Raw genomic sequence first — 17,215 nt, 5'->3', positions numbered from 1 at the left:
GCCGGCTGGTACCGGGCAGGTGGGTAGCCGCAGCGGCTGTGTTACAGAACGTGTGTCAGGCTGTCACTGGTCACTGTGATTTTGAAGAACTACTAGATCACTCACTGTCCCCCGACCGACTGACTGTGCAGCATGCAGACTCCAGTGTGGCTGCGGTGGGTAAAACACACTGTAACGAGGCTGAAGGAGGTGGCCTAAGAGCTGCCCAGTGCGCGGAGGCGCGTGGCACAACATACGCGATGATGTCATGAAAATATATATCGGTAATCCAAAGGCCAATTACGATATATCGGGGAAAGTGCATATCGGCCCCCGATATATCGGTGTTGCCGATAATCGGTCGATCTCTAATATTGACATGATAGCATCACGCAGTTGCTGCGGATATGTCGGCTGCACACCCACGATATGAATCTCCCGTTCTACCACATCCCAAAGATGCTCTATTGGATAGAGATCTGGTGACTGTGTAGCCATTGGAGTACAGTGAACTAATTGTCATGTTAAAGAAACTAGTTTGATTTCTTGATTTCCAGATGATTTGATCTTTGTGACATGGTGCATTATTCTGCTGGAAGGAGTTATATGAAGATGGGTCCACTGAATTTATAAAGGGATGGACATGGTCAGCAACAATACTCAGGTAGGCCGTGGCATTTAAACAATGCTCAATTGGTACTAAGGGGCACAAAGTGTGCCAAAAAAATATCCCCCCATCATTACACCTCCAGCCTGAACTGTTGATACAAGGTAGGATGGATCCATGCTTTCATGTTGTTTATGTCAAATTCTGACCCTACCATCTGAGTGTCGCAGCTGCAATTGATACTCATCAGACCAGGCAACGGTTTTCCAATCTTCTATTGTCCAATTTTGGTGAGCCTGTGCGAATTGTAGCCTCAGTTCCCTGTTCTTAGCTGACAGGAGTTACGCCCGGTGTGGTCTTCTTCTGCTGTAGCCCCATTCAATGTGTTGTGCATTCAGATATAGTATTCTGCATACCTTGGTTTTAACGAGTGGTTATTTGAGTTACTGCTGCCTTTCTATCATCTCAAACCAGTCTGCCCATTCTCCTCTGACCTCTGACATTAACAAGGCATTTTCCTTCACACAACTGCCGCTCGCTGGATTTTTTTTCTTTTTCGGACCATTCTCTGTAAACCCTAGAGATGGTTGTGTGTGAAAATCCCAGTAGATGAGCAGTTTTTGAAATACTCAGACCAGCCTGTCTGACACAAACAACCATGCTACATTCAAAGTCACTTAAATTCCATTTCTTCCCCATTCTTATGCTTGGACTGAACTTCAAGTCATCTTCACCACGTCTAGATGCCCCAAATGTATTGAGTTGCTGCCAAATAATTGGCTGATTAGCAATTTGTGTTACCAAGCATTGGAACAGGTGTACCTACTAAAGTAGCTGGTGAGTGTATATAAAGTATATAATTTTTTCCCAATCCAACTGACTCTTTTAATCTAGAAACTGAGCAACATCATCCAATACTTCTCCAAGATTTCAGCAAGCTTTTGTTTAACCCTTTCACAAACCGATCCAAATGCAGCAATGTGAATTTATATGTGTCAAAGTATAGTAGCTGTGTATTTAAGTGATTGGTGAGGTAGGGAGAAGAACCTTGAAGTGGAACTCCAGCTATTTTGGATTTAAATTTGGATAGAGTGATCATGGTGGTTTCCATTGATGTATCTCTGCTGGAGAGATTCTGTTCACTTCCTGTCCCAGTGACCACACAGGAATTGAAGAGAAAAAAAACAAAGAGGAAACTAAAAGCAGAAAACATCTGTCAGAGTTTCTAATCCTTTCCCATTCTGTCCAAAACTAAAAGCACATTTTGGCTGGTGTTCCACTTTAAGTAAATGAGGCTGAGAGAAGGAAAGGGAAAAATAGATGGGGGATGGAATAAGAGAGAGACAGAAATAGAGATGGAGAAGAGAAACAGAGAGAGAGGGGAGGACTCACATATTTCACAGGCACAGACCCAGCTTATGCTCAGGCTGGCACACAGGACTCACCTCCCTCCTCCCTTTTCTCACCACCATCCTGGGTCATGAAGGAACTCGTGGCAGGAGACGGTAAAGAATGACGGGGTGCTGGTCACCTCCCCAGAACTGGCATCGCCCAGGCTGGATGATCGTGCTGCTGGTGAGTGATTTTATTCACATCTCTAAGTTTAGATTGCTGTACAAGTATAGAAAAGATTAAAACTGAAAATGTAGCAATAAAGTAATATAGTTCATTGAACAGATTTAAAATGCCAACTTTTCAGACTTCTCCAATTCCTTTTCCAGGCATGGTACCTCCACACTGTCTGTAATATATAAATCATTAATGTGGAGATGAAGATAAAGAAATTCCATCTGACAGGTGGTTTGGGGGCGTCTAGTGTCCTAACTCAACCCTGCAGTGGGCACCGAGTTGGATAGTCGCAGGCACACAGAATCCATTGTGCGCACACAAGGGTTACCTTTACCCAATTATGGCGCTGTGTGTTGCTGGATATTAAACTTCAGTACAGATTACAATTATTACACACTGGGTTAGTACATTCTCTGCATATTTTCATGTTTAATACACAGTTAGAAAGTAGGATGGAAAGTTGTGATAACATTTTTGGATTTGGGATATTTGGGGCTTCTGCTGATTCAGCTGTTACTATTCAGAAAGGATGATTCCACAGGCAAAACTGGAATGCAGTGACAGGCATAGAATGGGACACCTGTAGAAGCATAGTTTTCCCATGCAAAAGGTGGCAGGTTCATAAGCTATTCTGCACTGTGTATTTGTAATACGGCTCTTTGAACCCCCAAACATTATATATATTTTTAAAGCAGGGGCCCTACAGAATAAAATGGTGGGTGTTGCAATTTTTTTTTTCACACAGTATTTGCGCAGAGATTTTCAAAGCGCAATATTTTCGGAAAAAAAAACACTTTTTTTTTTTATTTATTACTCAAATACACTATATATTGACCAATAAAAGATGATCTTATGCAGAGTACAGAGATACCAAACATGACATGCTTTAAAATTGCGCACGTGCAGCAGGGACAAACTATGTACATTTTTAAAAGCCTTTACAGGTTACCACTTTGGATTTACAGAGGAGGTCCACTGCTAGAGTTACTGCCCTTGATCTGTTGTTGATGGCGATACCTCACATGCATGGTGGAATTGCTTTTTACATATGACACGAGACTGATGCTTGCGTTCTACTTTGCGCACAAACACGGGGGAACAGGGGTGCTTTCATTTTATTTTATTTTTGTATTCTTATTTATTTTGCTTTTTTATTTTAAAGCCTTCCTTTTCATTTTTTTTTCTATCATTTTTATTATCACAAGGAATATAAATATCCCCTATGATAGCAATAAGCAGTGACAGGTATTCTTTTTTAAAAAAAAAGGGGTCTATTCTGCTCTTAAAGCATCTGACCACACCAAGATTGGTGTGATAAGATGCTTTCCCAATGGTGCTGTTTATATCTGGTAAAACTAAAGTCATTAAATGCTCGTTACTTCCGGTATCTTAAGCCAAAGAGATAATTGAAGCCATTCTGGTCTCCAATCAGCTCTATGGTCAGTGGATTGAACCAGCGACTGCAGTCTTGGGTTATCCAGTGGCACAGGAAAGCCCGATAAAACAGTGGAAGGCAGCAGGAAAGGGGGGGAGTCCCCTCCCATTGCTTGTAAAAGCAGTCTAGCGGCTAATTAGCCACTAGGATTGCTTTTACATGAAAACGGACCACTGGCTACAAAAAACTATACCATGATGATGCCTTAACCTGCAGGCATCATCCCAATATGACCACTCAAAGCCCAACAACGTACCAGGATGTTGCTGGTCCTTGTTGGGCATATATTGTAAGGTTCTTTTATATTCATGCAGCCTGTGGGCTGAACAAAAAAAGATAACCTAACAGATTCCTCTATTCACATTGAATGATGTGGATGATGAAATCTCTGCCAGAAAGTGTGTGGTATGCCCCCCGATAGACCTCCCAGCATCCACCCACTTCTATTGATGAGCATACATGCAATGGTCTTTTTTCTCATTCAGCCCATAACAGATTCCTCCATTCACATCAGTTAATTTTGATGAAGAAATCTCTGCCACGAAAAGTGTTAAAAAATATATGGTGAAGCATAGGGGAGATTCACCCTCTGTGTCTACCCCCATCCCCTATGCTTCGTCATATACAGTAAACCCCCCTCCATTGTGGGGGTTACGTTCCGGACCCAGACGCGAAAAGTGAAAATCCGCAAAATAGAAAAACCCTATTAAAATGCATTGTAGGCATGTTTTTTTTACTGTCACTGTACGTGTAAAAGCATTTTAAGGTCTTTAAACACACTTTTAAAACAATAGAAACTCATTTAAACACATAAAAGATACTGAGAGACATAGCAAGAGCTTTGGAAAACACAAAAATATTTCATTTTTAATGATTTATATAGTAAAATAGCAGTACAAAAAAAAACGCAATATACCGGGACCGCAAAAACTGAACCACGATGGAGCGGGGGTTTACTGTATACTCTCTTTTTAAATTGCGGGGGGGGGGGGGGAATCACCTCCTACAGCGCTGCAATCATTGATTTACGTTTATGCTGGGAGCAAACGCTGTTGCTTGCAGGATAAACAAATCAGTGCTGCAGCTGATGGGCGTACCTGCAAAGCAAACAATGGTCAACAATAAAACACAGTAGCAATAAAACATTACAATATAATAGTATACAGTACAGTAAAACAGTAGAATGGCAGTATCTGCAAAGCAAACTATGGTTACCAATAAAAAACCCACTAACAATAAAACATTACATTATAATAGTATACAGTACAGTAAAACAGTAGAATGGTGGTATCTGCAAAGCAAACTATGGTTAACAATGAAAAACACAGCAACAATAAAACATTACATTATAATTGTATACAGTATCGTAAAACAGTAGAATGGTGGTATCTTCAAAGCTAACTATGGTTAACAATGAAAAACAGTAACAATAAAACATTACAGTATAACAGTATATTATAAAGTATAGTAAAACAGTAAGAACAGAAAATTAACTAAAAAAAAATTAACAACTATTCTTGGCTTTTTTATTTTTTCATTTTTTTTTTTTTATTATTATTTTTTTTTTTTGTAACTTTCTTTTTTTTTTTACACTTTTTTGTAACTGTAAAAAACTTTAAACGTTCCAGGCTGGGGTCTCTCAAAATGCGATAGCCATCTAACATCTATTGAGACCTTGTGTGAAAGTGTGCCCTAGACTGTGCCTAGCTGTACCCTATACTAAAACTCTACTAGTGTGTGGTAGCAACGGAAACAGTCCCTGTTGCAGAGACCAAGTTGGCCAGGACAGGAGGGACAAAAATAGCAAGTGTCACGCCTATACCCGCATTTTATACAGACACAGCATCTTCTTTGGGGTGCTCTGTGGGTGGAGGTACCAGGGAGGACATCCGGAAAATGCCTCTCATGCAGCTGGCTCACTGCTTCTAGATTGGGAATTTGGGCCACAGCACCTTCTAGATACAGAAGGGCTGTGATGATCTCTTCCTGGAATATTACGAAGGATCCACTTCTTCCTGACGCTTTGTATAGCACATAAGCGTTCATCAGAGCCAGTTGGAATAAGTATACAGACACTAACTTGTACCAGTGTATAGTCTTATGGGCAATTAAGTATGGCACCATCATCTGGTCGTTGAAGTCCGCCCCTCCCATGTTACGGTTGTATTCTTGGACACACAGGGGCTTCTCAACAACACCAGTCGCTGCTGTTATTTGGACAGTCGTATCTGCGTGAATGGAAGACAGAACGAAAACATTCAATGTGTCCCCTCCACTTTACTGTGCCACATGCACCAATTCTAGAATCAAAAAGGTGACTAAAAAGTGGCACGCTTGTGTAATAATTGACCATGTAAAAATGGTACCCCTTTCCGAATAAGAGTGACACCAAGTCCCAAACAATCTTGTCGCTGCTCTCTATGTAGTCTGGGCAGTCGGGGGACTCCACACTACTATCTTTTCCCTTGTAAATCCGGAAACTACATGTATAGCCTGTTGCCCTGTCACAGAGCTTATACATCTTGACCCCCCATATCTGGCACGCTTGCTGGGGAGAAACTGTTTGAAAACAAGGCGGCCCGGCAATTTAATCATGGACTCATCAATGCAGACAGCTTGTTGGGGCATATACAAGGCTGCAAATTTTTGGTTGAAGTGATTTACGAGGGGCCGAATTTTGTGGAGCCAGTCAAATCCAGGATCACCCCAAAGACGACTGAGTTCATTGTCATTGAAATGCATGAATCGCAAGATTTGCTCGTATCTAGTCCTGGCCATAGCAGCAGAGAATATGGGCATATGATGAACAGGGGAGGACTGGGCCAGGGGGCAGAGGGGCAATTTCCCATAAAAAGGCTGCACTGCTTTTGCCACAGACATGCCTAAAGGATTCCTGGCGAAGAGAAGTAAAAGTCCCCAGTGTAGAATGAAGATAAGGGCAGAGCACAGGCTCCCCCACCGAGCATGGATGGTCTAAGCTGTGCCTGAACGTTGGCCAGTTCAATGCCCCAATGGAGACTCTCCTCCCCCCGGCCAGTCCTGTCTGGGCTGTCCCAGCTCCTCCCTGCTGGCCAGATTGGGAACCCGGATTTGGCTCGGTGAGTAGAGAGTATCTGGAGCAGGGCATCAGCCTGGAATGGGGGTGAGGAGGAGGCTGGGAAGAGGGAGGGTGGGAGGGGGCCATGCACCATGGGCCTCTTTTTTGTACTTGCCCCCTGGGCCGAAAGTTGCCAGTCAGCCCCTGATGATGAATTGGGTCACTGGATTAATATGACCGCAACTCACTCTTTTTAGTAATGCCCATGATGAGGGAGAGGCCCAGTAGGGTTTTAAATTCAGAAAAAGTGATACGTTTCCTTGCAAAGTCTCTGACAAGGGTCAAATTTGGGTTTGCGGCGATAAATTGATCAACATATAAATTTCTTTGGGCCACAATACATCTGTACAGATCTTCTGTAAAAAACAGCTCATAAAAACCAAAGGGAGTAAAATCGGCTGTTTCCACCTGAATTCCAGGTTGGGCAGTGAATGGGGGAAGTACGGGTACTGCAGAAGTGGTGGGCTCTCAATCAGGATTTGCAAGCGCATCAGGAAGGACACTATGGGCTCTACAGGCCTTTTTTCTAATTCTTGGTGGCTGCGGGACACTACTTGTGCTAGTCACCGCACCAACTTGAACTGCACTTATGGGACTCGCCATGTCACCCAGTGTTTCTGCAGAGCTGGTTTGTCTATGACCAGGATGTACTAGGCCACTGGTGCTTGCCAGTTCACCAGAAGGTTGAGTGGCACTAGTACCGACACACTGCTGTATACGAAACTATGCGATTGTTGCACCTCAGCAACAGAAGAACGGGATTGGGTATGCCTGACCTTTGCAGGGACCCCTACCCTGTTGTCAGAGCTATCTATCAGGGTGCCGCTGCTCTTCACAGGTTTGAATACTGAGCTAGATTCTGACAGTGAGGCTTCCCCATTGCTCTCATCTGTAATGCTTAGCATTGTGTAGGCCTCTTCACCAGTGTACCTTTCGTTTGACATTTTGGCCAATAAATTTACAGGTACCTAGTGTGACTCACAGGTAAAAAAGCACCTGGTTGTCGAGGACTGTTTGAATCGCTACAAAAAAAAAACTGCTAGTGCTAGAAGAGATCAGGCCTGACTCTGCTAATGCTGCAGTTTTGTTTGTTGTGTATTGGAAGTGACAGTAATCTGTTGATTACTGCACATTTGGGATGGGCAGATGGGCTAAACGCAGGTGCTTGCAGGTTTCGTGGCTAATCCTGCTAATGCTGCATTTTGGGAACACTAAACTTTGGGGGACGCTAGTATAGTTCTGATCAGATCAAAGATATTGATCCATTCAGACACTGTACTAGTAATGAAGGTACCTAGTGTGACTCACAAGTAAAAAAGCATCTGGTTGTCAAGGACTGTTTGAACCGCTACCAAAAAATGTAACTGCTAGCGCTAGCAGAGATCACGCCTGACTCTGCTAATGCTGTGTTTGGTGTGCTGTGTATCGGAAGTGACAGTGATATGCTGATACTGCACTTATTGGGGGCTGGACAGAGGGGCTAAATGCACATGCTAGCAGGTGTATGGGCTGATTCTGCTAACGCTTCGTTTTGGGAACACTATACTAAACTATTGGGGACACTAGTATAATTCTAATCTGGTCAAAAATAATGATCCATTCAGGCACTATACTAGTATTGGAGGTGTTTAGTGTGTGTGTCACTAGCAATCAAAGGGTTAAAATGTATTACTAAATATGTGGCGGGCAATCTGACGCTATCCTGGAGTGACGCTAACTAACGTTACCGCTAACTGACGTCACCTGTGACACTAATACGGTGATCAGAAAAAAGATCTGTACACTATAATAGTGACACTGTGACAGGGAAGTGAAGGGGTTAACTTGGGTGATTAGGGGGTTAAATCTTTATTAGGGGATATATCTATCTGGGACAGCCACTAACTACCACTAACTGGCGTCACCATTGACACTACAGCGATCAGTAAATTATCTGTACACTGTACTGTATATAGTGACACTGTGACAGGGAGTGAAAGGGTAACTGGGGGGTGATCAGAGGGTGGTAAATGTTCCTATGTGTGCTAGTGTACTCATGGTAGATGCTCTCTCCTCTCACCCTGGAACCAAAAAGGGCTCTAGGAGAGGAGATTGCATAGATTACATTACATAGGCACAGGACATTTTGTGATTCGCCAGAACCAATCAGCAGGTCTAGGCCATAAATCATTGGCCTGGACCAGACGAGTGATCGGTTCTGGAGCGAGTCTGATCACCGCCGAGTGCCGCCGCACGCTCACCCGCACCCTCATGCGCGACCGACGTACAGGTGCATCGATTCGCGCAGCTGAGCCACCTTGCCGCTGTAAAACTGTGGCAGGTGGTCGGCAACTGGTTAAAGTGGAATTAAACCCTTGTATTCTTTACAGCCAAGGAAGCTGCTTCTGCTTTCTGCAACTGCCATGGTGCTGCACATGTGATCATGGCCCCAGCCATTTGATGGGTTGACAGGACACAATGTGACAGTTAGCAATCCTGGCATTCCAGGGATCTAACAGTTTTATTAAACCATTAAATTGATAGGTTTATTTCCGCTCTATGATTTACTGCTGTCCAGGGGCTATGGGCTCCAGCAAAAATAAATTGGCGAAATGCTGAAGACAATTTACAGCCCACACAATTTTGGTAGCATACATATTAATGTGGAATGTATTTTCCTTGCTAAAGAACATTATTTTTTATCAAGTAATTATGGGTAAAGTTCTGCTTTAAGTCTCATAATACAACAGATTTTATTTATTGAGGCAATTTTCTGGCATAGGAAAGAAATATGTTTATTTCTTCACACCAAAAATATCTTGGAAAAAATGATAATATGCCTTTGGAATTTTCAATTTAAAGGATAAGTTCACCTTTTATAACATGTTACATGTTACACCCATATTCAGGGTGTAACATGTAACATGTTATGAATGCACCAACCCCCCCAGATCCCCAGTGTGACAGCAGAACGGGAATCTTCTCGTGTCTGCTGCCACAATTCAATAAAGACACAGCCGCGCTGGGCTCTGCCAATTCGGCCGTGTCACCCATTCACAGACCTCTGTGGATGGAAACTACAAGGTCTGGAAGCCTTTGCGGCTGTCGGCTTGTAGTTTTCAATGAGCGCTGTAATAGTTCATTGATTCTTCCTGTCGGATTTCCTCTACTTCCTTGTATGAGGTATGAGCAAGCCAATACACTGACAGATCTGCAGAAGACCTAAATTATATCAGCGATCTGCTGATCACTGGTGCAATGCTTTACAGGCTCCTGAAGCAACAACAACAAAAAAAGTGAACTTATCCTTTAAACCTTACATTTTGACTAGGAAAAAGCAGACAGGTCTTCAAAACCAAAAGGGTAAAAATACATTTATTGGAGTTAGATTTAAGGTGTATGCAGTACACATACATTTCCCCGTGTTTCTCTCTTTGAAAACTTTGCAAGTACAACAAAAATACTTATTGATCTGCCAAAAAACCAGCGAGTTCCTAATATTTCATAGCAAGCTTACAATTCTTACAATTCTGCCCCTGCTGCACTGAAATCCCAAGCAGAGTTTTTGAAATCGGGAATATGGGCTGACTCAATTCTCAGCTTTCTGATAAATGTTTAATTTTCCCTGAAGTGTAGCAGAGACCTTTAGCAGACAATTACATAAAATGGGAAAACCAGGGCGTGGCTAGTGGCCGAGATGTAAGCAGCGTGGCTTCTGAGCTCCGACGGCACCCATAGATCCTACAGGGAACCTCGCACAGGTCCTGACTTTTGATCCCCCAGATCTGCTTCCTCAATCTGCCTACCATCTCCCGCTGCTGGCACCATGGGGACGAAATCCGGGCCGCAAAGCCTCCCAAGATGGCACAGGACCGTCCTCACAGCCTGCGCTCCCGCCCAGGGAGAAACAGGGACGCACCGGACAAGGTAATTTGCAGATCCCCGCGCCTTCTGGCAAGCCTGGCACCGCACCCCCGAAACCCCGACCCCCTGCCACTATCAAGGAGCATTTTGCGGACTCTCCTGTGTCCTCCCGTGGACCTTCCGCTGCTTCCCCGGGTCTGCTTGAGGGGCCGGATCTCTGGGACGCTGAGGGGACATGGGATGAGGGGTGCCTCACACTGCTATTACTCAGGACGGGACTGCGGAGGTGGGGGAGTCTGATTGTGAGGGGCTCACGCTACAACACATTATGGAAGCTATACATACTTGTCAGGCTGCCCTGACTACACAAATAGAGATTATCCGGCTGGACCCTTCTAAAGGTAAACATGAAATGCAAAAAAATCTGTGCTAGGATTTCTACTGCTGAACGGCGTATTAGTGATATGGAGGACCCTTTTAACCCTTTGAATGTTGACGTACGCTATCAGCAGCGGGATTTGAAAGACCATTCTGATAAATTAGGGGACCTGGAAGATCGAATGCTTAGAAACAATCTTCGCTTCATTGGCTTTGCTGAAAAGTCTGAGGGCAGGGATGCTGAGGATTTTTTGGAGGCCTGGATAAAGAATGTTATTGGAGTGGATCACCTTTCCGCCCTGTTTGCCATAGAGAGGGCACATCAAGTCCCCATGCGCCCCCTCCCCCCAGGGGCTCGCCCGAGATCTATGTTGGCAAAATTTCTTCATTTCCGGAATAAGGAAAATATTCTGAGAGCTGCCCGTAATATCCCTGGACCTCCAATATAATAGTGTCAAGATTTCAATCTATCTGGATTACTCAGCCTCTACCCAGAAGCAGCACATGGCTTGCCCCCCCCCCCCCCGGGCACCTCCCTGGGACTTCTCCAATTTTTCTTCTCCCTCTTTTTTAGGGTGTTTCACTTTTCTCATTTTGTTTTCCTTTTTTTTTTTTTTTTTGGGGACACTCTGGCGTAGTTATGCCATTTTGGGCGGTTATTGTTTTTGGGCTAAAGCTCTCTGACGGTTTTTATGGCAGGGCGCCATTGGGTGGGTGGTGGGAGGAATACTGAGCTCTGTGGTATGTTGTCATTATTACGGTCAGTTTTTCTTTTTTCTACATAGCCTTATATTCTATAGCGGTGGTCAGATTTTCCTATGGTCAGTTATTAGCGGTGTTGTGGACCAGGAGGGCCCCCCCTGGGGTGTTCCTTGCCTGCGCGCTCCTCAGGTCTTGGTATGTATTTCATGTTTCTTATGGGTGGGGCTGTACCAATGGGGGACCCCTCCTTGGGACATTCTGCTCATTCATGTCTTTTATTGCCTACTTATGACTCTCAAACTGTTAACCTGGAATGTTAGGGGTTTAAACTCCAAAATTAAGAGGTCCCTGGTATTTGACTATTTTAAACGCACTAAGGCCAACATCCTCCTTTTGCAGGAAACCCATTTGATGGATACCAAAACAAGGGTGTTGAAAAGGCCTCGTATTACTCATGCCTTTCACGCCACCAATTCCACCTACTCCAGGGGTGTGTCCACCCTGATTTCTAGGGACTGTCCTGTACAGGCAGGTGGTGGAAGTGAAAACTGATTGGGCTGGGTGCTATGTTATCATAGTGTTGACATATATAGATCAATTGTATACTATTGTTAATTTATATCTCCCTCTGCCTGTTGAAGCTTGGTCACTTGATGACTGTATGCGAGCTGTGCTCTTGATAGCCCAGGGATCTATAATTATAGGGGGGGGATTTCAATGCAGTGTTGGACCCCCTGCTGGACCGGTTCCATGGTTCTGCGAGGCCTTCGTTGGCCTTGACCGACTGGGCAGCCGCATATGGTCTGATTGAAGCTTGGCGCTGGAAATATCCCCGGCGAAGGGAATATTTGTGCTACTCCGGCTCTCATGGTACCTTCTCAAGGTTCTTTGTAACCTCAGAACTGCTCTTTAAACTCACTTGGGTTGAATACCTGCCGAGGGCGATCTCAGACCATTCACCCCTGGCGATGGACCTGGTAGTGGCCAGACAGCCGTCAAAGGCAGTGTGGCGTATGAGCCCGTATTGGCTTATGGAGCCGATGGTGTCGGCTGAGTGCGCTACTGCTTTGTCCCATTACTGGGAGGAGAAGGCTGAAGGGGTGGCAGATCTAAATTGTTGGGATGCTTCTAAGGCTGTTCTCAGGGGGGCATATATGAAGAGTGTCGCTACTTTTAAGAAAGGTGTGGCGGCACATATTGAGGAACTGGCAGATGCTTTGAGTGGATCCGAACGAGTCTATATTTTAGACCCGACCCCAGAGAATCGTCGGCTGTGGAAAGCTGCACTGCGCGCGTATGAGCTCGCCCTGGTGGATAAGACTCAGAAGCGGCTTCTTTAGAAGAGGCTTCTTTACCAATCTCAGCGTATTTTTGAATCTGGGGACAGGAATGGCCATCTGCTGGCCTTTTTGGCCAGACTCATTCCGGAAACGGTTACTATACCTGTCATTTTTGATCGTCACGGGCAATCGTGCTCTTCCACTGCTGATATTCTACAATCCTTTCACCTTTTTTATACTGAATTGTATACTTCTAGTGCCCATTATACGCCCCCGGAGCTGTATGACAATGTGGACTCTATTCCATTTTGCAACCTCACCAGGGCCCAGAGCTCGAGTCTCGACGAGCCGTTTACTTTGGGAGAGATAGATTTTGCTCTCAAAACCTTTCCTAAACATAAGACCCCGCGCCCGGACGGCTTTCCTGTGGAGTGGTATCTACATCACAGGGAGCTTCTTTTACCCTGTCTTTTGCTACTATACAAGACAATCTACGATACAGGCTCTCTACCCGATTCGTTGCATGAGGCCCTTATTGTCCTGATCTCCAAACCACATAAGGACCTACACTATTAGGACTCTTACCGACCAATATCGCTCATTAACGTCGAACTTAAAATATTGACTAAAATCCTTGCGCTACATCTTAATAAGGTGATTAAATCCATAGTGGGGATAGTGTCCACCCCTTCTAGTGTCCACCGCTCTATTTAAGTGGAAAGTCAAAGGTGCGCAAAACCAAAAAATATGAAATAGGAGCAGCACTGTGAAATAAGGTAAGTAAGTGAAAAGAATATAACGAATAAATAAATATCAGTTATAAAGTGCGCTTCCTAAATAATAAACAAACATATCACATCACCATATATAATTTTTAAACACAAATAGTGAATAATTATAGCAGAAACAAAAAGTCTCCTAAAATTGTAGATGAGTGATAGCCTCTAATTCCGTGACAGGGTCACCAACAAAGAAAATCAAACAAATGTGTTGTCAATGGTGTGAAAAAGTGCTCAGTGTGGCCTTTTACCAAAAAGTAAATCCCAATAGCATCAAAATAAGTGAACCAATGGTGAATAATGACAGCGACACCCTGAAGTGAAGGTGGGTTCTTACCACAAATAAGGGAGAAGTGAGCTTTGACCAAAAAGATCCACTTCCTGGTCAGCTTGGAATGAAAATATTCTCCACTGGGATGGATGGATGGATCAGACGACTCCTTTAGTACATGGTTCCGGAGTGCTTCCGGATGTGGGAATGCATGGAAAATCCACCATAAAAAAGGAGGAGGGGACTGATAGTGCGTTACCCAAATATTTATTTCCTTTTTTATGGTGGATTTTCCATGCATTCCCACATCCGGAAGCACTCCGGAACCATGTAATAAAGGAGTCGTCTGATCCATCCATCCCAGTGGAGAATATTTTCATTCCAAGCTGACCAGGAAGTGGATCTTTTTGGTATTTCAGTCACAGCTCACTTCTCCCTTATTTGTGGTAAGAACCCACCTTCACTTCAGGGTGTCACTGTCATTATTCACCGTTGGTTCACTTATTTTGATGCTATTGGTATTTACTTTTTGTTAAGAGGCCACCCTGAGCACTTTTTCACACCAGTGACAACACATTTGTTTGATTTTCTTCGTTAGTGACCCCGTCACGGAATTAGAGGCTATCGCTCATCTACAATTTTAAGAGACTCTATGTTGCTCTATTTGTCTCACCCTCCTGGCTCACTTATGACTTATAGTGCTTAAACTTATTCGGGACTTTGGGTTTTTCTCCAGTTTTCGGATTAATTGGACCAAGTCCAGTTTGTTTCCGGCGAACGTGGACACCCCTCTTTCCCTCCCTGAGGGATGCCCTCTGTGGCTCACCATGTCCTTCCTTTATTTAGGTGTTCAGGTTCAACAACCCCTCTCCCTATATGTGGCCAATAATCTCCTTCCATGCTTGGATCTTTTTAAATTTAAAATGGATCACTGGAAGCATCTGCCATGGACTCTGACCGGTAGAGTAATTTGTTTAAAATGGTCATGCTACCTAAGTTTTTGTATATTTTTGCCAACTCCCCGGTCTTTATACCGAATACGTTTTTTGTGGAGCTTGACTCTCTTCTTTCTGTGTTCCTGTGGTACACCAAGGCACCCCAGCTCTCCATTGCTACGCTTCAACAATCAGTGGCGCTTGGGAGCCTCGCTCTTCCGAACTTGCGCCTGTATTATTATGCTGCACAGCTGGTATATATCCATGGGTGGCTCTTCCCTCAATGGGGCAATCCGGCTATGGCTGCTGAAGCTGCGGTGGTTTTCTCATACGAAACCCTGACTAACCTTATTTACCGCTGCACTGTTGCCTCCCTTGGGGGTACGGCGCTTTTGGAATCCCCCCTTAAGATCTATGCTAGGTATGAGTCACTGTTACCTGCACCACTGGAACTCTTTTCTCCGAATCAGCCTCTGTGGTGTAATCCTAGTTTACCTCATTTTTCTGAATCTCAGGATGCTGTTTTGTGGGCGAGGAGGGGCCTCAAGTATGCCCACCAATTGTTTGCGGAGGGGATTTTTAAGACGTTTCAGCGATTTCGGATACCCAGCTCCTGGCACTTCCGCTATTTACAATTGCAGCACGCGGCCATGGCCTAATTTAGGCCTGGCCCAGTCTCTCTTGTCAACTCCCCATTGGAGAAGGAGTTGTTGAGGAATACGCACACCAAATTAACCAGCTCTTACTGATTCGCAGTGTGCCGTCTCGATTGGACGCCAGGGCCAGTTGGACAAGACACATCCCAGATCTCTTAAGTGATGACTGGGAAGAGCTGTTTCAAATGTATTTCAAGACCCCAATATCTGCTAGGGATCGACTGATACAGCTACGTATCTTTCATAGAACCTACTATACCCCTTATAGGCTGTTTTTGATGAAACAAGACCCAGCCCGGAGTGTCATAAATGCTGTGCTGCGCCTGGTGACTTGCTTCATATGCTGTGGCGCTGTGCTAAAATTAGACCCTTCTGGTCTCAGGTTACCCACTTCATCTCCACATCTCTTGGTCTTCCTATTGTATGCAACCCTAAATGGTGCATATTGGGGATCTTTGGAGACACTGATCTTCGGTCTCCCCAGAAACAATTTCTTAGACTCCTGTTGTTTTATGCCAGGAAAACGGTGGTGATGCATTGGATACATACAGAGTCCCTCTCGATCTTTGGAAGAATTTAATTAATCAGGTTCTGCCCTTATACAAATTAACGTATGAAGCCAGGGGCTGCCCAGAGAAATTTACAAAGATTTGGGGCGGATGGGTTGACCTGGCTATAACTTGTGATTCCACTCTGGTTTAACTGAAGAGGGTCGCGCAGGCACGGGGGGTCCCATCCCTGGTTCTGCACACCACTTGGAGGTATGTTTGCTGTACTGACCACTTTCTAATGTTTTTCGTTCTTTTAGTTGATTTGCCTGTAGTGATATAATACATCATACCACTGCCTTTTTGGCTGACGTTATTTAATTGTTTTCTTTCTACAGTTTTTTGATGTTTATAGTTATGTGACACAGCACTCTCTGAACTTCTGCCATTGCTTTGTATATTCGGTTATGGTATCGGCACCTACAGTATTATATGCTCTCTGTTATTGTGCTGTATGTTTATTGTGTAACAAAACCCAATAAAGTTGCAGTTTAAAAAAAAAAAATGGGAAACCATTCTTTCAGTAATTCTGAAACTCTAATACACTTTTTGGGTGAAAGTGCCATTCATACTGTTCATGGCTATATAGAAATCTCATGTAGCACCCCTCTGACACCCCAAAAGCAGGATAGCACCTCCAGAGGCAGGGGCGGGCGAACATTTCACCCGAGGGCTGAGTCCATGGCTAAAGGGGAATAGAGAAAAGATGTTGGGCACTAGTCACTTTTGTCTTTTTATTTTATTGCAGAACAGTTAAGGAGGTGAAGGTTAGGGGTTCCAGATACCATAGCAGATCACTTATAGACTCTCCAGATCAATGTCCAGCTTCACAGTGTCAGAACCTTTAACCGCTTCTGGACGGAAGGATTTGCCCCCTTAATGACCGGCACTGCGTTACTGTAACGGAAAAATGCGCGGTCGCGCGACGCTGTACCCACATAAAATTGATGTTCTTTTTTTCCGCACAAACAGAGCTTTCTTTTGGTAGTATTTTATCACCTGTGCGATTTTTATTTTTTACGCTATAAACTAAAAAACAGCGACATTTCTAAAAAAACAAAAAAAAAACAATATTTTTTCACATTCTGTTGTATAGCATTTGTGACAGGACGTCAGATAAATCTGTGAGTGTTGTC

At 44.1% G+C, this 17,215-nt stretch overlaps 1 protein-coding gene across 2 annotated transcripts in view; it reads left to right on the top strand.

The window, feature by feature from the left end:
• The first annotated feature begins 1,971 nt into the window (after positions 1 to 1,971).
• The window catches only part of LOC309560989 (protein CutA homolog), a 52,447-nt gene continuing 37,203 nt past the window's right edge, over positions 1,972 to 17,215 (top strand). For both annotated transcript variants that reach the window (XM_082264693.1, XM_082264692.1), the window contains exon 1: positions 1,972 to 2,161. In XM_082264693.1, the coding sequence (XP_082120819.1) occupies positions 2,099 to 2,161 (63 nt within the window). In that variant the 5' untranslated portion in view covers positions 1,972 to 2,098. The remainder of the gene's footprint in view (positions 2,162 to 17,215) is intronic.

This window comes from Pelophylax lessonae, assembly GCF_965119305.1.
Source record: "Pelophylax lessonae genome assembly, chromosome: 7".
In the NCBI taxonomy this organism is placed as follows: Eukaryota; Metazoa; Chordata; class Amphibia; order Anura; family Ranidae; genus Pelophylax; species Pelophylax lessonae.
This window is presented reverse-complemented; position numbering and strand designations above follow the sequence as displayed.